The sequence below is a fragment of the Electrona antarctica genome (genome assembly GCF_951216825.1).
Source record: "Electrona antarctica genome assembly, chromosome: 17".
NCBI lineage: Eukaryota > Metazoa > Chordata > Actinopteri > Myctophiformes > Myctophidae > Electrona > Electrona antarctica.
In genome coordinates, this window is record NC_136798.1 from 12985912 (window position 1) to 13008413 (window position 22502).

Consider the following 22502-nt stretch of genomic DNA (forward strand, 5'->3'; position numbering starts at 1 on the left):
CTGACTGTCTCAACACACAAACAGAAAAGTTTGGATGAGTGAATGACTCATTGAAATTCAAAGCTGCATGTTTCTCCCATCAAATAACCCTTCAGAAGCTAAGTGAACCAACAATAAACATACACACTTTGTGATAATACACTTAAACTCTCCGTACCTCCAAAGTCTGCACCTTATGACCTACTTCTTAGCACCTGTAAACTTGTCACGTGGCGAACAACGATTCTGATTCTGTATTCAAAGTATGAGGACATCACCACAACACCACAGAAACGTCACACTCTGAACGAACTAGCTAGGGGCCGATGCTGTAGGAGGTGCCATCTCCTCAACCATTCATTATATGAATTACAAATATTACACAATGCAACATAAGGCAGACTGTGGCTCAGTGGATTAGAAGTTGACTTGATGTCTCCAATGTGTTGTGAGTTTAAACCCTAGTTCTGACCTGTTAGAACTGCAAGATAGCACACTATGATTAACAGTTTTTCACGATTGTTAACACACGTTTTTCACAACCTAACGGCATTCTCAAAACCTCACACACAAAACTGAAAACCTCACACACAAAATGCTAAACCCTGACTCTCCTTTTCCATGATGACTCTTTGCCATCAAATCTCTTAACTGTTCCCAAAATGGAACTTGTGTTTTCATTTGGTACAAACAGCCATATTTTCAATGTACACACAACGAAGCATTTGCTGCACACTACCAAGCATTCACAGCACAATGAAGTGCAAAATTGAAAACACAATCATAGAAATGGAACACACATGAATGACAATGACTATGGAGAATGAGCCATTTCTCCTTTTGTAAAATGACTCAGTGTAGGCTTACTTTTTCATAGTCAAACATAAAACAGCACACACATATACAGCCAAAAAAAGTTCAAGTGCTCAAACCTGCTCAAACTGCTCAAAAGGACCCCGATCCCCCCCTTCCCAAACAATACTGTAATTTACAGTATAGGCATCATGCCCCCGGTTCCTGTCTGGCCAGAGGGCCTCATCCACATCTCAGGCAATGTTCTCCCTGTCTAAGCAGCGTTGGAAGAAACGCCTTGGGTTGCGCATACCGTAAAGCCCTGACAGGCGACTCACGTCGCCACAAGCCTCCTCCATGGCCTGGAGGCTGGAGCAGTGTGATCCGGCTCTGTGGGTTCCGTTCATATACCTTCAACCTCCAAGCTGAAAAGAACTCCTCAATAAGATTCAGGAAAGAAGAATAAGGTGGATAGTATAGAACGGAAAAATGTAGGTGGTCCTGGAACCACTCACGCACTTGACACAGCCCGGTGGAAGCTCATTTGTCTCAGATGACATTGTAGTCGAGTCACTGTGGGTCATCTATGTGGTCAGGTGTTACAAACAAATTGCTCACCAGACTTGTTTATGTTTAGAGATTTGAATAGTTGTGTGTTGTAGGATGATGCTTTGAGATTTTACGTGATAAGTGTGTGCAACAACCGAACATTGTGTGTAGTGTTTGGACAACAAGGTGATGTGTAATTGACATCACAGTGTAAAGAAGGAAAGTCGGAGTCTAATGCAGATAAGGGAGTGTGACTTGCCGTCTCCATATATGAAGATCACAAAACTGACCTCATAAAACCCTGGATAGCCATATATGGAGAAGACTGGATCATCACCTAGATCTGCAATTCTGCATACTATATGGAGCTGGCCAGCAACTCTACATCTGACCTCAAACCCTTAGATCTCCATATATGGAGCTGACCTGTTCTGACATTCCATATGTTGATCCTACCCCACCCGTCCTTCCTCTTTGATGTCTCCCTTTTGACTGATACCTGTCCATTCAAACTCTATACGGGCTAAACTTTGAGGGGGGGGAATCTGGCCACGAAAGATCACAGGATCTATTGAATGTGAAGGTAGAGTACTGGGGGATGCCGACTGTGGCTCAAGAGGTAGAGCAGGTTGTCCAATTATCCATGGGTCGGTGGTTCGAATCCCGGCTCCTCCTGTCCACATGTCGAAGTGTCCTTGGGCAAGACACTGAACCCCAAATTGCTCCCGATGTGCTGGTTGGTACCTTGCATGGCTTCCGCCGCAATCGGTGTATGAATGTGTGTGTGAATGGGTGAATGTAATGCACAATCTATGTAAAGCGCCTTGGATAAAGGCGCTATATAAATGCACCATTTACCATACGGTGTGTCGTAGGCTCAATACCGGTATGTCAGTATATCACCTCCCCCTTCACATTCAGTAGATCCTGTGATCTTTTGTGGCCAGATGTAATTTTATGAGGTCTACTCTAGTAGGACTACAGTAAATAATAAAAAAGAAATGGCTATAAAAAAATTGTAAAAAAATATTTATCCCCATGTTCGAATGTCCCCGCCCACCTGTCAAAAATAGCTAAAATCGCTAAAACAAAAGAAAGCAGCAAATGAAAAAAAATCTTTTACTTTCTCTAATGACAACCTAAAACATGAACCTTGGTTGAAAAAAACAAAAGTTGTCCTTTAGCCAGCTGTACCTGGGCCCTCATCAAACCCTGTACACTCAAGTCACTGCCCTCGCTGCCAAGACACGCTCCATATATGGCCAGTACAGAATTAATTCCATATGTTGATCTGAACCCCCATGCCGAAGCGCCAGCGCTCGTCCAGCAGTCTGCCGTCACCCAGGCGAGGTCACTTCTCGCCCTCAGGGCGTCTTACTGGTGTAATTAGTATGTATTTATTTATAAACATCTGCTATTGTGTGAGAAGGTTTTCCCCAGGATACAGATGCTGGGGTCTAAGTAGTTAAAGTAACCATACAATTAAGAAGAACAAACCCATATAAAGTCAAGTAAACATCTCGTATACAATGCTTGTTCCCCTGTGTCACTTGGTCAGTCATATGAAAGGCAGGTCAGCCAAGAAGAACACATTAAACCAAATATAAACAATAAAGCTGGACCGCCCGCAGGCCGCAGCGCACTGATACAAGAACGGGACAGGCTGTCCCCCCGATAGGTCTGGTGTTCATTTCACACAATGTGACGTCCACTATACTGGCACACTGTGTGCGTGCGTGCGTGCGTGCGTGCGTGCGTGCGTGCGTGCGTGCGTGCGTGCGTGCGTGCGTGCGTGCACGAGCTGGTGGATTTCTGTTTGTGCTTATGTGTATTTGTGTATATGCATATTTGTGTATGAGGTTATTTTTTAAGCAATATGCAAGTGTATTTTTATTTCTGCAAGTGTGTGTTGTCGTATTTTTAACTGTGTGTGCTTGCATGCGTTTTGTGTGTGTGTGTGTGTGTGTGTGTGTGTGTGTGTGTGTGTGTGTGTGTGTGTGTGTGTGTGTGTGTGTGTGTGTGTGTGTGTGTGTGTGTGTGTGTGTGTGTGTGTACTCGTGTCATGTGTATGCTTAAATTTCTGTTTGGGTGTATTTGTGTCTATTTTTAGTGTGTGTGGGTGGGTGTACGTGTTTATATTTGTATCTATATGTGTGTACATGCGTGTGTGCGGGCGTGCCTGCCTGTGTACGCAAGTCCATGCGTGTGTGAAATTTGACATGAGTGGGTGTGTGTTAATGTCCTAGCTGATTAAGAGCATATGTCACCCCTGTACTGATTGCCAAATCCTTATCCCCCCCCTTTCTCCCCTTATATTCCTCCTTTGCCCCTGTCCATCTCTCCACCTCTTTCTTCTCCTCACCCTGCGACTTCCCCAGTTTCTCTTGGGACACTGATTAAACATCAAAACAAACACACGCACGCACGCAGAGGGAGACAGAGGGAGAGAGAGAGACAGAGGGAGAGAGAGAGGGAGATAGTGTTCCATAGAGACACACTGTGTGGTGTAAATGTGCTGGGACTTGAAGTACATAAACAACTTGCTCTGGGGGTAAACATGCTTAGTGGATCTCTGTAGAGTGTAAACATAGTTCCTCAACCCGTTCGCACATTTTTAAATTTTTTAAGGTAATAGCGAAACATTTCGCTATATATCGACATGCCTAAAACAATAGGGATGCCAGGGTTAATGTGTTTAAATAAGTACAGTAAATGCATAACTTTAACTCTTAAATGTAATGATAGAGCTGAGGCACCTATTGTCGCTCACATGTCAACTTTTTACAATCTGTTTGAAATGAAAACAAATCATTCTACAAACATATGCATGCACACCTCCATAACATATGAACATACAGATAACCACAAATGTACACAACATGAACACAACTCTTGTCTCGGGTAAACTGCATTGCATGTAACAATGTTCTGCCTTATTTTCCCATTGTCTGACTGAACTGGTAGTGTTTATGTCCTTTGTACAAGGTATTCTTGTACTTCTGTTTATGTCGACATAAATACATATTTCCAGTGTGTGTGTGTGTGTGTGTGTGTGTGTGTGTGTGTGTGTGTGTACGCGTGCATGCACAAATGTGGGAACAAATACTGTAATGTAATGTTGAACATGAAACCAATGAACTGGCGTTGGCATTTCGAATTTGGCGACCCAATTAGATTTGACTTTAGTTAGTTAACTAAAGCAATGCCACCAAATGTTTGCAAAAGCAACATGTGTATGTGTGTGTGTGCGTGTTTGTGGTGGGGGTCGTCAGCTCACCTGTTTCTGTGTGTATTTGCTCAGCAGTTCTATGAATAGTTGGCAGCAGTCAGGGGTCTGGACCAACGCCAGGCGGCACTCAGAGTAAGAGGAGAGTTTACTGAGGGAGAGAGAGAGGACAACCAATGCCTCTGACCATCATCAACATTCACCCGCCCTACCACCCCGCTACGCTACGCTAACTATACATGGACCAATTTAATCAGCACTGCTAATGGAGCGCACAAGCAGGCACAGGGCAGTGTCAAATTTGGAATGTTATGTTGTCTTTCTTTAATTTACTTGGAAGTAAACAAAGATTTCCTGTTATTCATCCAAATTAGATGCAACTCTGGGTTTGGGGGCTGAATCATTAGGCTGGGTTCCAGACTGAAATTAGTTTTGTCATTCGCTAGTAGCGAGTCACAAGACAAATTCACAGAACGCAGAGAATCAGGCTGGAACCCAAGCTACTGAATTATAGTGAAATCACTAAACCTCATTATCTTTTGCAAAAAATGTCAGCAGTTTGTGAGTGGAGGAAGGGTCCGCATTACAGAGAAACAGGTGTATCGGCCCACCCTGAATGGCACGTTTCCAGAGCCACCATATTTGACAAGACGAGGCCTGATAGAACACAAGAATGAAGAATGACGAATGAAAGTTAGAAAACAAACAAGCAAAACAGAAGATGAGAGTGCGGTTAGCTGAATCATGTCCTGTTTTGATCACTGTCTCACACTAAAAGACAGAAGAGAGGAGGGAGGAGGAGAGTTGCCTCGCCACAACAAAGAGCATTTCCTGTCAGAGTTAGAACTTAGAAGTGACTCTGACAGTCCCGTCTGTCACACTCCGTTTCACAGAAGTGAAACTGAGCGTGACGTCGCGCAGGGACATGACACACCTGTGCAGTCCCCGATTAACAATGGAATTTAGTGGAGTTTAAAGGACCACTTCACCACTTTTCATCTTCATATAATAGGTCGTCACTAATAATCATGATAAAATGGCACGATTATTTTGTACTCGGTCTGTGTCTCATAGGAGGGCTGTGGGCAGTTTAGAAACGGTCCTCCAGTGACATCATCATTAGGCAGACTTTTTTTTTACAAAAATGTTTAGATTTTCATTATCGTGAGAACGATGGCTTCCATTTTCGCATTGCAACTTTTCAGGACTAGAAAGCCTGCCGTTTCTATTAGCTTGTATTCCCCATCGATGATGTCACTGGAGGACGGTTTCTGAACTGCCCACAGCCCTCCTATGAGACACAGACCGAGTAGAGTTTTTTTTTTCATGATTATTAGTGAGGACCTATTATATGAAGTTGAAAAGTGATGAAGTGGTCCCTTAAGCTCCAGGGCCCACAGCTTGCAGGGCCCTGTGCTAGACTATTTCAAATAGGTACAGCTGTTGCTTCCGCCGAAAAATGGAACGCAACGCAGGAACCCCAGCTAGTGTTTTTGGTCGTCCAACAGTTTTTTAAAGCTAAAAAATAGAAGATACAGCGCCGTCGGGGAGCAGCCTCATAACGCTATGGGAGCGGCGGCGATAGTGCTGGGCGGTGCGCTGAACGCACGTGCGTTCATTCACTGGGCGCGCAAGTGCAAAAAGTGTCGTTCTTGATTGTGTTACGTGCATGCCAAGCGCGCGTGCACGGGGGCTTTTTTATTTGGTGTAGCGCCAGGGCCCTCGGAGGGGTTGATTGGACACGGCTGACCTGTGTGAGCAGTGTTTACCTGCATATTCTGGCGATGTTGGTGCACACGTCCTGGTCGTTGCGGTGGTGACGCAGTGCCACGCAGAGCTCTGATAGGATGCCGTGTGAGACAAAGAGCGGGCGGGACTCCTGCTGGTCTGCGAGGTTCCTCAGGGTCGCCGTCAGCTGACCGGGTCACAGCAGGTCAAGGAGAAACAGATACAGAAAAACAGACACATGCTTTTATAGATACATACTATATACTATAGATAGATAGTCATGTTGCATGTACAGTATGTATCCATTGTCATTATATCCAACAGCACACAACAGTGATCATATCATATCCTAATTAGGACTGTCTGCTGCCCTGCACAGAACCCCATACAGCAGTAGAAGGAAAGGAAGTAATTTACTGTGGCTATAAATCACTCTATCGAGAGGAGGGAAACACTGATTTCAAATGTGCAGCACCGCCACAACGGGAAGAATGTTCCGGAACGTTATTGACAACTCATTTCCCTCCACTAAAAACAGTGTAACAAGCTCTGTTTGATATCAAGCCGAGCGCCAGCCCAGGATGTTTGCTTAGGCCGACTTGCATCGTCAGCCCGCGGGTCATTTTCTATAGAGTGAAGCAAGCTGGGCTTTGGACTGGAGTTCCAGTGTGTACTGGTCAAGCTGGGACAGGGAGGAGCCTCTATACCACAGAGAAACAACAGAACAGCAGGAAAGTAAAAATCAAAGCTATCCTCGCTAGCCCAGACCGATACAGAATAGTTACCATTTCTTTTGACTGTGTATTTAACCCAAATAGCCAAACCAAAGAAACTATGAGATGGGTTGTTCAGAGTGTTTGGCAAGAGACAAATAAGTTTCCATCCATTTTTCCAGTTGAACACATAGTGCTGTACCTGATACAGCTCCAAGGTCAATCTATTTCTAGTGGTTTGAAATATTTCCCCATGTCAGTTTCCAAGTTTGTGAATAAATCCCTTTCAGTTCAACGCATTCAAACGTTTGGCACTGACAACCATGTCCAATCCAAACCGTGAGCAAACCACAGAGAATGGCTACCATAAAAATGTTAATGAAAATGCATGAAAATGTCACTGAAAAGCCCCTGCACCCTGAGTAGCACCATGATTAACCTATCCTGCATCTCACCTGTACAAGGATGTGCCCTGCGACAGTGAAGTGGGTGTGGCCAGGCGTGGATAGTGGGTGGAGGCTCTGGATGAGATGCTGGGCCACACCCATGCAATTCTTGTCCAATAGGATTCTGAGGAGCGCACTGTTTCCGGACAGAAATTTCAGCGTGCCAACACAGTACAGTAGGGCCTCACTGGATGCACACGCGTCCTCTGTGCTCAACACCACCAGCAGGGAGTCTGGAGGAAAGTCAATGTGCACGTGTTGTTACAATTTACAATTCACAATTTAGGCATTTAGCAGACGCTCTTAATCCAGAGCGATTTACATTAAGCAATAACAAAAAGCATGGCATACATCACATATATAAAAAGTAGTTATCATGAAACATGCGTAAGCTAAGAACGTAACAGTGGAGTATCTATGTAAACTATACATACTATACTATATTATATATTATAGATGTGTACTATAAAGTGCTATGACTACATAAAATGCAATTCTAGTGCTGTTAACATACACACAGTCAGTAACAGTAGTGCAGTGTGGACTCATTTTTTATGTTTTTTTTTCTCTTTTCATTAAAGAGTAAAATCTAAAAGAAATAATAATAATCACATTTTCAAAGAATTTAAACATTCTTCAAAATGATTTATCTTTTCCCACCTTTTTAAAAAATAAAATAAAAGAGGAATATCCATAAATTAAATTAAGAAACTTGTAGATATTTTGTTTGGGTCTCAGGGAAAGTTTGAGTCTCAGGGAAATACCACATTTATCTTTTGGGTCTGTCTGAGCTGAACAATATTTGGAACCAAATTAACCAATGCAAGTGTTGACCGTACCGATGATGGAGTTGTTGTGGAACAGGACGTCGTTGCTTTCACTGCGGCTGATCTTGAAGATGAGCTTACAGATGTTTAGCAGGTTGTTTCCACTGACACACAGCTGCTTTCCACAGTGCACAGTCAGAAAGAATCAACATTATTGTCACATCACAGATTTACAGGGGTAAAGAAGTGGTTGAAATTGTTTTTGCACACGCAAACACATTATGCATATACGCAGTGGTTGAAAAAAGTAGGCTACTCAAATGTTTTACTTAAGTAAAAGTATAAATACTGCAATGTAGATGTACTCCATTACAAGTCGCGTATTAAAAATGTACTCGTATTATTTATATTATTATATTATATATTAGATTATATTGCAGAATGTCCAATTTCATGTCCCATTTCATGTCCCATTTCACAAGTTCAAAATGTGTACAAAATGTTTTGAAAACAGCATCGCAACGCATTGTGAGCTTGTAGATCAGCTGTTTTCAAATGGCCTAAATGTATAGGGCTGAAGTGGTTAATTAATGTTTGTTTTCTAATCCAAATTAAAATCTCCAAAGTAACTAAAGTTTTCAAATAATTGTAGTGGAGTAAAAGTACACATTTTGTATTGGAAATTGGAAATACTCAAGTAAAGTGCAAATACCTCAAAATGGTACTTAAGTACAGTACAGTACCACCACTGCATATACAACACACACACACACACACACACACACACACACACACACACACACACACACACACATACACACACACACACACACACACACACACACACACACACACACACACACACACACACACACACACACACACACACACACACACACACACACACACACACACACACACACACACACACACACAGGCCCTCACCGCCAGGCATAGTTTGGCGATGTGGAGGTTGAGTCGAGCAGAGTCGAGGTCGATTAGGCGGAACAACGTTCGGAGGATGCCCGCCCTCCTCCTACAGCGGCGGCCCAGCATGCCGTGCTCCGTCAGGGCGGCGTGGAGACCGTCACACGTCTCACACAGTCCGTCCACTGATGCCTCCGCATGGCCGCCTGGCATCCGGTCCAGTGGTGGAAAAAGTAATCAAATGTTTCAAAAACGCCTTCTAACTCCTGACTGAACCTCCTGAATATCTGAAGTTTCCTGAAAAACTTCTGATATTTATTCAAAAATGTATGTTGCTATACTTATGCGTACGCACGCACGCACGCACGCACGCACGCACGCACGCACGCACGCACGCACGCACGCACGCACGCACGCACGCACACATATACTGTATACTGTACCAAAATGGGTTCCAAATGGGGTTCCCGCCCCCAAAATGGGTTAAGTAAAAGTATCAATAGCAATGTAGAACTACTCCGTTACAAGTAAAAGTCCAGAATTCAAAATGTACTTCAGTAAAAGTACTGGCATCAAAATGTACTTAAAATAGCTAAAGTAAAAAGACTTGTTGTGCAGAATGTTCCATTTCAAGTTTTCAAATGTATACAAATATTTTTTTTAATTGCAGATCTACAATCTCACAATGCATTGCATCGTCGCGATGCAATTGTGCATTGTGAGCTTGTAGATTAACTAGTACAAGCTTGCAGATTAACTATTAAAAGATTAACTAGTAAAAGTGGAGTGCAGTAAAAGTACAATATTTGCTTCTGAGATGTAATGGAGTAGAAGTAAATATTCAAGTAAAGTACAAATACCTCTAAATTGTACTTAAGTACTTAAGTACTTAGTTACTTTACACCACTGCCTGGCATCCCAAGGAAAAGCATGTCTTTGAAGTCAATGTGTCAGAAGTCAAGCAGAGGGCAACTCACCAAAATGAAAAGGACTAGTATTAGTTGGTTGGCGCACATCTGCATATGTGTTACATGTGCTGAAAGACAGGGCACTGCTGTGTGGTGTGTGCAGTCTAGTAGCATTGCATGATGGGCTGGAGGTTAAATCATCACCATCAATCTTACAGTACACTGGTTGGCGGTAAAATAACATTTAATGTGTGGGACCTCCCTTTTCTAAGAAACAGCTCTTGGCTGCAGTGGTCAAGTGTGGGGCAACAATACTTCAATAGGCAGCTTCGTTCTTGACACAGAGGAAGAGAGAAAGGGTGGAGTCTTTTCCCTGTTTTTGAGGTAAAATAAATGTTTTCTTTTGTAAAAAGAAAAAAGAAAGCAGCGTCTGGCCATTAAAGAAAACCTTGGCAGCTGTACGGTTGGACACTTCACTGCAATTTCCCAGAGAAAGTGAAAGGGTGTTTTATGCATGAGCCAGAAGGCACTTGGTACAATAAATATTTAATATTTATCTTTCAAATGAATTTTCCATTAAATTGGTAGCGGTGCTAAAATATTTACAGCCATAGATTTCATTTCATGGCTGTCGGAGTACAGTTTCAGGCTAAAGCAGAATCCTGCTGGGACCCCCAAACACAACACTGTTGTTTGCCTTTCTTCAATGGCAAACAACAGTGGTCGCAAAACGACCCAGCGGGTTTTGCGACCCGCTGGGTCGCAAAACGAATTTCAGTGCGAACTGACAATAAAGTAATATATCATATCATATCATATCAATGGTTGAAAGGACAGTGCTTTTTCATGTGTGGACTGTGTGGCGACATTAAAGAAAGAAATCGATTTATCAGCCTACTGGTTGAAAATTAGATGAATGGGGGAAATAATAATAATACAAACATGATGCCCTAATCGGGGATGCTTCCCTTTAAATAAGCTAGGCCGATGCCTGTTAGGAACAATGGAACCATGGGGATCTGTGGATTTATAGATATATTTTGGAAATCCGCTGATCCTTGCGAGCACACGCACAGATTCTGTGCATTTATCAATAGATTGCTGCAAGAGCCACGACCACCATCCACCTTTTGGAGCGGTGCCTGGACCAGAATAACAAAACATAACTTTGCTAGTGAGGGACAGATGCTGTTGGATGGAGGCATTTTGCATTGCCTAGGGCCCTGCATTAACACTAATGTGTTATGCAAGTTTGCATATTTCACTGGGGTTCCCTACTATACTACATCACCCACAGACACTACTGTACCTGCGGCCATTGACTCCAGCTCTTGGATGAGGGGAGCAATATGATTATTCCACACCAGTGACTCTGCATCCTCCTTCTGGCATGCTGTGTTTTCTCCGCTCCCCAGCTCTGAAATTTGGACAGAGAAATGGGTGACACTGTGCATTCCATAATGCTCTATAATGCTTTATAAACATACTTTTAATGCACTGTAATCTACTTATAACACGGTACAATTAAATGTATAAGCATGTCATAATGACCTTTAAGGTCAAGTATAAAGGCATTGTAATCATAACACATTGTAAAGTCTTGTATACTTATTTATAAGGTCAAGTATCATAATACTTCATAATTACTGGTCAATCACAGACTTTTTTCTTTTAGCCAGGATCAGAGTTTTATTATAATTCTCATAGTTACATTATAATTATATAATGCATTATAATCACTTTTATAATAAATTCTAGTACTGTGTGATTATAAGTCACTGGAAGTGGTCATTAGGTGCTTTAAATAAAATAAATAGCAGTACATTTGAGCGAGTGCGCACACACACACACACACACACACACACACACACACACACACACACACACACACACACACACACACACACACACACACACACACACACACACACACACACACACACACACACACACACACACACACACACACACACACACACACACACACACACACGTTAAAATAGGAAGTTTGGTGGCAGAATAAAAGGTCACCATCCGCATGTACTTCCTCTGATTTGTTTCAGGGCTCGGGTGAAATGAAACACGTGCGTGCATGTGATGATGAGGTGTTTGTGTGAGCGTTTGTTTTGAACGATCGTTCTCTCACACAGACATTTGCATATCTTCCACCTTGCATGGTGCGATGCAGGAAACTGCGGTTGCTCGAACCAACAGCTCTCTCAGCCATTGGCTGGCTGACTTCGTCGGTGGGTGTCAGGCCCTTAGCAACAACACCCCCATCAGACTTTAACAGTCAGCAAAAGATTGCTCGGTTGGGAGGAGAGATGGGTGTTTGTGTCGGAGATGGCGTTACATTCCTCCATCTGTGCCATTCCTCATGTACAGTGCACTCATTAACAGTAAAATATTCATTAACACTGAGGATTTTTCTGTGCAGAATCTCAATACAGAAATACTGGCTCTTATTAAGCAGGGCTTGGTTTGATTTCAATATACAGTATCTAACTTCAGGCGTATGGTTGAATGAATTAGATCTTTGTTGCATACTAACTAAATCAATGGGTGTGAGCGGGGGATATTGCATAAGAAACAGACATATTGAACCATAGTTTAGAATAAATAGTTATCGTTGCTTTATGCAGACTCTCTTTCTTTTGTTTATGAAGTAACGTTCCACCTTCTGCTGTTACACAATGAAATGTAACTTTGGATTTAGCTCTCAAAGTGTAAAAATACCTGTCTGTAAGTGTCCATTAAATGCAGTTAAATTGACACTTGGGATTTTGCTGTGTACTGTTATACTTCAAGCCCTCTCCTTGCTTTTCTCTCTTTATATCTTGCTGAGCTATCTGATCTGTAATTGGTCTATTTTGTACGCAAAACATTTATAAACCCAAGCATGTTTTGGTTTCAATGTATCTCGGTCAAATAAATAAGCACTAAAAGACTTTAGTGCTTAAAGAAATTCACTGAGTGCCTTAGGTGAGTGGGCAAGTTAACGTTGGGGAGCACTCCATCCAAGTCCATACTGATCAGAACAATCATTGTTTCTCTCTTTCTTTTTTTTAATGGATGCTTTCTTGCATCGGGAAAACGGTGAAATTCAGTTAGCTTATCAGGACAAACCTGTTCTGGCTCCTGCTCCGCACTCTGTCGGTTTGACAGATGAGTCAGCATCTGAACGTCTTATTCCACTGTAGACACACAACAAAACACACACACAAAGAGAGTTGATTACATCAGATCGCTCACAATAAAACAGAGATGAAGCCGTTGTAATGACTTGTTTAGGCGGTTAGGTCATCACTGTAGGTTCACTGACCAATTTTGACCTTGAAAAGGAAACACAACTTTTGAAGGATATGGAAAAGGAAAATTCACAGAATGCATCAGTGCCAAAAGTGCAGTGTGCTGGAAAGTTGCTGACTTTGTGTTCTGTCCAACAGTTTCCATGTCAGTAGTATTACGTACATGTGCTTTACTCATCGGCCACTAGGTGTCCCCATTGCAACAGAGGTTAGAATAACAGCCCTTTACCTCAAATTACACCACATGTGTGCACTTATCTCTCCTTTGTGTGTGTGTGTGTGTGTGTGTGTGTGTGTGTGTGTGTGTGTGTGTGTGTGTGTGTGTGTGTGTGTGTGTGTGTGTGTGTGTGTGTGTGTAAGAAAGAGAGATAATGAACATGAGACGTCCTACTGTACAGTATGGCTGTGGGATGTGTGCATAGACAAACTGCACTTTGTAACAGACAGGAAGCAAGGTCTTAACTTTGTGGCTGGCTGGCCGAGCTGAAACTGTTCATGCTTGCTTCGTCATTGTATTCCGTCGCAGCAGTCTCACCACCTCCATGTACTAACAACTGAAAGGACCTTGTAATAACATGTTCATGTCATGATACCATCTGCATAGTGGTTTGCCTTCCGCGTGGCACTGTCTATCAAAGTCTTTTGACATAAGGAGACCGGGCATTAACCACTTTCTATCGGCCAGGCATTTTCTAAAAACTGTATTAAAGCCATTTAAAAAAATAGCCATTTTAATAAATTAACACTAGCCTACATGGTGCGATCTGTAATACGCCTACCTGGGACAGTAATATGGGTGCAGTGAAGGAACTAACTTACTGTATTTCCACTGCAAATAAAAGAAACCTAAAATACACATTAATTTCCTATTATTATAGGCTTATAGTGTAATGGGATACAGTAGCTTCTTCCCACTGCAAATAAGATACTTATTGTACACTTCTTTCTTCAAATATAATAAATTATATTATAAATCTATGTATAACCCATGAATTATAGAGCAGGTTTTCATTTCGAGGGGTGCAGTGTGTGAAGCTCAATTCATACTTCATCGCACAACAGTGTCGTGCGTCGAAAATAGGCGAACTACAAGCTCACAGCGCATGGCAGGTGCGACACGTTGTGAGCTTGCAGGTCTGCTATCTCTGGTGCGGGACACCATCGTTTCAGTGGTTGGCGAAGGCTGCATGGCACCCGGTGCACATGTAGCCAAGAGGAGTGCCAGCCAGGCCATGTTATTGTGAATGCCAGAGGCAGGGCTATATGGCTCTGTGTGATAGGATTAGGAGTCTGGTAATAAGGCCTCTTTGTGTGATAGAGCATTCTCTGAGACATGACCTCATCTCTGTCTTAGAGGCTGGCCCAGTGTGCTGCAGTCACCACACACTGCTGCTGCCAGCCTTGCCCAGATGGGCACCCAAATCTAATAGAGAGCCATTTGGAGCTATAAAGCCCTGGCTTATTGGGAGAAAAAGGAACCAAGAGGATGGCTAATCTCCCCTATCTCTACACACATATCTCCTCCAACTCAACATATTAATATGTCGTGCTGTCTCTTATGTTTCCGCATAGAAAGGCCCATCTCCTCAAACTACTACACTGTATATTCCAATCCTATATTATTATAGTATTCACTTACCTTACCGGTAACTGTGAGAGAATACACAATGTCCAGCTAAATCACGGGTGGGCAACTTTGACGATGGAGAGGGCCACTATATTTCCACACTCACTCCCTAGGGCCATATATTACTGTCGTAGCAAAAATAGCCGATCTACAAGCTCAAAATGCGTCGCGCTGCGACGCGTTTTGAGCTTGTAGATCGACAATTTTTGCTATATTCAAATTGAAATCTTGAATTTTTGGAATCCTGAAAATTAACATCTTTATGTCATTTCAAATGCCTTTAATTATACTTGTGTTGAGCAATGAGCTACTAATTTAGACTGAAGTAATTAAAGCGGGTCATGTTTGCATGCTGTGAAATTGTAACAGCTGAAACCAATATTATATCAGTATTCTGACATTAACCTGAGGGCCACATTAAGTGAAGGTGGGGGCCGCATGTGGCCCCCGGGCCGCCAGTTGCCCACCCCTGAGCTAAATGATTGATAGTTAGGAACCGAACCAAATGGTCTATTACAGTTATATCATTCTGATAGTGTACATATGGAAACAAATGGACCTGTCTGGGTTCATTTGGTTACACACAGCTGCACACCCTCTCAGGCCTCTTCAGAACCAGTTTTTAGCCCATGAGCCAAAATCGGAACGTTAATTATGAATTGAGTGGGCAAAACCATACCTATATAAAATTGTTTATAGGATCAATATAACTAAATTACTACATGATAACCCTTCCACAGGAATAGCTTTTTCGAAGACAATGATTTATTGTATTACACATTTTCTTATATACCTATATTAAAATAATTTAATATAGGTATGGTTTTGCCCACTCATAATTAACGCTCCAATTTTGGAGGTCTGGCTCTTTTGGTGGTCTGGCTGAACCACAGGAACCGGTTCCCAACCGGTGCAGAAAAGGGGTCTCAGAGTAAATTAAAACAGAGGATTTTACTGTGTATTAATACTTTGTGGGTTTTTGTCTTTTTCCAAACGATCTCGTCTGTAGTGTGTGTGGTGTGAGTACCAGGATGTGCTGTACTAATTGTTGTTGGCAACATATACTGTATCACAGAGGTACAATCTGAAACAGCCACAAGAATTCTTCAGCCTCATCTTCGGGATGTCGTTCTGTCATGTGGAATCCCTTTCCAACACTGCAAGTGAACTTGGCCCAGTTCTAGCATTTGACTTCTTAATGGTGTCATACACTTATTGTGTGTTAACTTGGCTTGTAAGGCAAGAGGTGAGGAGGTTGTGCAGGTGGGGTGGGCGGGTTGGGTGTCGATACAGCAGACGTCCAGTAAAAGTGTTTTATGAGTCGTTCCCCCCCCACAGGCGCAGCTGCCCCCACCAAATCGATAGGCGGATGGATTTTAACGACAGCCCCCGAAACGCCCACCCGCCCCCACACCCCCTGTCCTCGCATTCAGACTAGAGTAACGTCCCTCACGCTGACACACGGCTGATGAGGTCGGCATATAAAAATAGGAGCTTTTAGCCTCTCTGAGGTGTAGTAGAAGTGTAAAGGCTGATACTGTAGGTCAGACAGACCAAGTCTCACTGGGGACAGGTTTGGCCAGGAGGCTGATCTAGCTATGGCCATGACATACTCTATCTCTATGGAAGTTATTCTCAACCAATAGAGGGTATGCAGTATGCGCATGGCATCATCATCATACCCGGAAGTTATGCAGGAACGCCTACTGACTAATGAGTGGCAAAAAACGACTTTCTGTCCTTGACAGCCTGATTTCATTAAACAATGTTAAACAACGTTAAACTCACTTTGACAATCACTTTTTACATGTGCATATACCCTCTATTTAATTTCAAGGACCCATTACAAGAAATGAATTTGACCATGGACCCCCATTAGATACTTTTTGAACAGTGCCAACCGCTCAAACGTGTGGCTTTGTGTGTAGGTCGATTTAGTCTGAAATGGTGGGTGTTCTCTCCTCCGCATCATCAGCCCATTCCCTATAGGTGGTGTTGGCGAAAGGGCCTTTCTGTGTGGAGTTTGCATGTTCTCCCTGTGTCCCATAGGGTAGGTAGTACCCTCACAAAAAAACATGTAGTAATCCTGGTCTCTATACTGCCTCCCCCTGGTCAGCTGGGGCACTGATGGAGGGGAAAGGAACTGGTTGGAATAACGTGTTCCTTCCACGCGCTACGTCCTAACGAGGAAACTCCCCCCTGCAGGTGATAAGAAGTGGTCTGCTCACTCCTCATACATACAGAAAGCATGAGCTCAGTTCGGGGCTCTCCCGAGGTTGGCAGAGGGAGAGTATCTCCCAGGATTACAGCTTAGGCATTGGCACCGGGTCTCACGTCGTGATGTCGGGTCTCACGCCGTTATTTAGTGCTCTAAACAAATGTTAAAAAGCCCATAGACTTGGCTGCTATATGACGTAATCTTCAAAAGCCACGCATTGGAGGGGACTAGCGCCCTTCAAAAAAGTGCAGAGGGTGCAGGAGTGAGACAAATAGAGAAAATCGGATAGGGGGGGAATAAAGTATACCTTTCGCTTGCTGTTCTGCGTGGGCCAGGTTTGCGGGGTCCGGTGCTGTGGACCTCAGTGTTGTCTGCATTGGGGGGTCTCCTTATCTCTCTTTTGGCTGACTGCTGCCTTTGTTCTTCGCCTGGACTTAATCTCTCCCTTGCTAAAGACGGCAGAGGGGACGTGGCAACAGGTTATTCACAGGACGTACAAGTGCTATCATTATTACTAGCACTATTGTACTGTAGTGAGCAAAGTATCTGGAAGGAGATTATGCATTTTCCATTCAAAACAGCACCAATAAAGTAGGTTCTTCACCCAAGCCAGTCACCGAGAATGTAAATCAGGTATAATATTGGCCTGTGAATGAATCCATTTATTTCCCTTTGAGAAAAGCTTCTTCAGCTACTCAGCTGCCAGAATGGATGATTTAAAGCTGCAAAGCAATGGGTGAAGTGAAGTGAATGGTCCCAGTTGTTCCATCAGTTCAACTGAGGTAGAGTCTGAAGCTCGACCATTGTGAACTGTTGTAAGACTGTTGCAATGTCCTTTTTTTTTCTTTTTTTTTTACAAATGGATACATTAACACGATGGAGTTTAGTGTGTACACAGGCAACACAGCACGATCCTGAGAGCTAATTTAAATGAAAAATGAGGAGGTGTAGTGTAGAGACTGTTGGAATAGAGAATCTTAATACATTCCCCGCCAGCATTATTGAATTAATTATCATTATATTGCCAGGATTTCCCCCCGTTTATTTTGAAGAGCCAACAGATGCGAACGGATGTTATGATGTCATACTAGTGTGTGTGTTGTCACATCCACTTCCAGTCTACCGATCAGTGCAGATAAAACATGATCGGGAGGATCACAGCGTCGGCTATTGGCCGTGGAATAAACCTTGTTTTGACCAGAAATGCCATCTGGGACAAGTAATTGGAGATAAAAGCGATTGAAAGAAACAGATAGAATGGATGCGTATGCGCGCGGTGATCAAGATGGCGCGCTCCAGTGTTGTTGACATCACCTAGCAACCCAATGCTATTATGAGTAGCATCTCGACTCGATCGATCAAAAGCACTATAAAAGACCAATTCACGTAGATCTACGGGATTGGTGCAGGGCCAGATTAATCCAATTCACATAGATTTACGTGAAAGGCCGGTTAACGGTTAAGTGTTCTTCTGATTGGTGGGGGTTCACACACCCTACAGTATGTGATGTTATTGTGCTTTTCATTGTACATTTGATTTAGGATATAAACCTCCCCTGACCGATATTTTGTATAAAAGTGTGGCTGTGGAGTTCAAACATTTAAATATTTAACCACTTAAGCTCAATTTAAAAAATAGAGAGAATAGCCGATCTACAGTGTGGTATATTAGGGTTACTCACAATGCATTACTCACAATGCATCGTGACATGCGGTGAGCTTGTCGATCGGCCGTTTCTGAAGATTTCTAAAAACGTAATAGAGCTTATTATATAGGGACGCCAGGTTGAAAATGTTTTGGTATTTATCCTGTCCTGCTTTTATGAAAAACGTTTCACAGTACAGAGCATAAGGGATTTCCTTTCAATAATTACATTTTCAAATGTATATCTGTTAGATATGCAATTATATCCGCTCACACAAATCCATCACTGTTCATGTCCGCTCACATAAAGTCGAAAGTGGCTGAAAATCGGGACACATTGGCTGCATAGCTGCCAATACCGATATCGTCAAAAGTTATTCGAAAGTCGAATAACGGTCGATACAAGGCCAGACCGAAATACGGGCCGGCGTCCATTTGCGTTGTACACATGATGTCATCTGGCCATCCTTCTCTCACCATCCTTACCCTCCGCCGCTCGATGTACAGGTGCCAATGTGGTGAGAGATCCTGCCCGGAGGAGGCGCGCCCGTGTCCCTGCCAATGCCCTCTTCTCTTCCAGTGGCACAGGAGGGGGTTTGGGACAGGCCTTGACTGGCTCTGCAACATCACAGCTTGCTGGAAAATGTGGCTTCTATAGCACAAGACATACAACAACAATGACTTTACATTCTCAAGGCTAGCACATGCACAGTACCTCCCCATCTTGTGGGGTTGTTTTTCTTTAGCAGATGGATTGCTGGATAAAGGTCGAATGGGCACCAAAACATTGTGGGAACCTCGTTATTAAATTGGTATTCTTTTCCAGAATATATTTTAAAAGAAAAATGTATGCCTTGGAAAATGGTTGAAAAATAATGTAAGGTATACATGATTTGAACATGCACGGTACATTTACCCTTCAAATTCTTGTTTATGCCCTGGACTGGCTATCCACGGGTTTAGGCGCAATGTTGTAGAAATATTAGGCCTTAAATTTCATTAAAATAAAAATGATTATGCCCCCCCCCCCCCCTATAAATAGCCAACCTGAATACAACACCTAGTGTCAGTAGCATGATGATACATTATTCAATTCACTGCTGCTGATCATTTGTGTTCAGTGCAAGACTGCAAGTTCATCTCGCTAACATTCAGGATATTGAAATAACGAAGCCCACCATTAACAGCTTCCGGACTTTACACAAGTTACACAACCGTAACATGGATATGAGCCACTATGTGAAATACTGTACACAGGTGTGGAGTCGGCTTGCTTTTGAGACAACTTACATGGGTCAGTGGGGAGAGGCGACTGCCTGATCCTGGTCGCGAATCGGGGGTGTCAAAATTGCGAGCATGAAGACTGTAAGGAGAATGAAAGGTAAATTTGACAGGTTGCATGTGATCCTGTCCTTATTCCACAACCATGGGGACTAGAGTAGGGTTGCAATAGTTAATCAAACTAATCAATATCATTTATTATTACAAAATAATTGATAATTTAACGAAATCGTCAATTTATAATATATCTCTATTTTGGGCAAGTAATTTTAGGGGCGAAAGGTTTAAAAATATTTGATCTTTTCCCCCCAAATGGTTCACAATGTGTCGCGATGCAACACGTACAATGTCAAAATAAACGTTGATTAACTGAAAAATGAATCCATAGAATAATCACTATACAAAAATGATCGATAGTTGCAGCTATAGACTAGAGGGACGTTTAAAAGAAACGTTGATGGGTGGACACCTGAAGGTGGATGGAGGTCTGCTGTCACGATGGGCGTCTCCAAACAGGTGCCTGTGAGTGTCCCTGGGGGTGAAAGGTCGCTGTGTGCTCAGGACGCGTAGGGACTGCCTGGCTTCATTCACGATTTCTGCACAGGTCTTCTTCTGAGTGCTGTGCCTGAGTGTCAGTGGACTGGCATTGTCCTGTCTCCTCTCCATAGAGGCTATATGGTTCTATATTATTTGACAAAACAAAATGAATCGTCTTAAAAACGATATCAGACTTGATTACATAACTAAAGTGTTACATGGAAAGAGTGAGATATACAGTAGGCCTACACTAAATGCATTGAATGTTTTTAATTGAATAGCACTGAGTGGGCCACTGTGACATTTTAGACACATTTCCAGGTCTGCTCTCACACAGTCACAGATTACAGGCAAGGCAAAACTATTAGCCTAAAAGCTACATCAATAATCATTGTTTTAGCTTGATCAAACAATGCTATTGACTGAAATTCCTTTGTATCACTCCTGGTAGTAGAGTAGAACTACCGACCATAATTTCAGCCTACCATATAGGCTACTTCTAGGTGAAATTATATTTCTATATTTTACTATTAGTAATAGTTATAGAATAATGTTATATCCTGCACGGAGACCAGACCACTTTGACAGCTATAGTTTCTGAACGAGGCAATTTTTGTCTGCGCGTTCACGCTCAATCTCCATGGTTACCAAGTGCCGCGGGGGAGAAGCAGACCTGACAACAAAACATGCCCCAGAAAGCACTATAACAAAGTATTATTAACCATGCATGGTTGTCGGTCAGTGAACATTTAATCTAAGACAATAACTCTGCAAGGCGTTCCCAACTTTATCATACTATATCTAACAGAAACGCTGACAATCCTGACAAGAGGTTGTTGAAACCAACGCTGTAGGCTACTGTCTATGAAAGGGGAAAATACTTGCACAACTTACCGTTATAAGTTGGTGTTCAACCTCCAGACCAATTAGGCTATGAATCATTTCCAAAAATCGCAAAGGTCAACTTATATAGCCAGTGTGGAAAAGTTCTGACATCCTAATTGCGTCGAAGCAGCAGAGTTCACAAGATAAGCTTTTAGCAGGCTAGCAGTCACACGTGAACGAGCTTCAGTAATGAGTTTCGCGTGCCTGACGACGGTTACGAGCCTGTATGATGTCATCACATCTAACCTACAACTTCAATACATATAACATAAAGACAAACAAGAGTGTTGCCAATAACAAGTTATAGCTAGCTACAACTAGAAAATACAAAATAAAACGTTTCTTTTGTGACGTTTAAGTGGAGTGAAAGAGTCTTATTTGTAGAATAGTTTAATTAATAACTGAAAAGGAGGAAATGGAATACAGTTGGCACCTAAACATGTGCACCTCATGTTTTGTAGTCATTGTATCAATATGAGACATTATCAGTCCTCTAATGTCAAATGTTCAAACTTCATGCATGCATCTTTTTTTTTTTTTTCAAAATTGTCCATTTTAAATTGACCAGTAGTTTACTAATATGATGGTGTGTGTGTGTGTGTGTGTGTGTGTCTGTGTGTGTGTGTGTGTGTGTGTGTGTGTGTGTGTGTGTGTGTGTGTGTGTGTGTGTGCGCGCGTCGATGTCATCGATATGGGGTAAACACAGACACAAAGCTGGGCATTAAAGGAGGGGCTCAAAAATAATGAATATAATATATTCATTATTTTTGAGCCTCAAAAATAATGAATATAATATATTCATTATTTTTGCCTGTTGAGATCTCTAGTTTTTGCCGGCTGAGGTCAGTGGTGTGATCTTCATATATGGAGACGGCCATATATGGAGCGTGTCATGAGGCGTGACGGACTGACTGACTGACATGAAATGCAGGTTTTCATAGTAAACTGCGACCTACAGTCGCAATT

At 42.6% G+C, this 22502-nt stretch overlaps 1 protein-coding gene across 2 annotated transcripts in view; it reads right to left on the reverse strand.

The window, feature by feature from the left end:
• armc2 (armadillo repeat containing 2) overlaps nt 1-21748 on the reverse strand; it is a 34190-nt gene extending 12442 nt beyond the window's left edge. The window contains exons 1-12 of one of the 2 annotated variants that reach the window (XM_079526716.1): nt 21546-21748; nt 20584-20795; nt 20124-20196; nt 19320-19485; nt 17496-17637; nt 13162-13229; nt 11345-11452; nt 9146-9333; nt 8273-8375; nt 7443-7666; nt 6316-6461; nt 4598-4697 (exon numbers count right to left, since the gene is read on the reverse strand). In XM_079526716.1, coding sequence (XP_079382842.1) covers nt 4598-4697; nt 6316-6461; nt 7443-7666; nt 8273-8375; nt 9146-9333; nt 11345-11452; nt 13162-13229; nt 17496-17637; nt 19320-19485; nt 20124-20196; nt 20584-20795; nt 21546-21593 — 1578 coding nt within the window. In that variant the 5' untranslated portion in view covers nt 21594-21748. Of the gene's footprint in view, nt 1-4597; nt 4698-6315; nt 6462-7442; nt 7667-8272; nt 8376-9145; nt 9334-11344; nt 11453-13161; nt 13230-17495; nt 17638-19310; nt 19486-20123; nt 20197-20583; nt 20796-21545 lie in introns of both variants that reach the window. The other variant, XM_079526715.1, reaches the window with a different exon arrangement.
• Nucleotides 21749-22502: the final 754 nt, after the last annotated feature.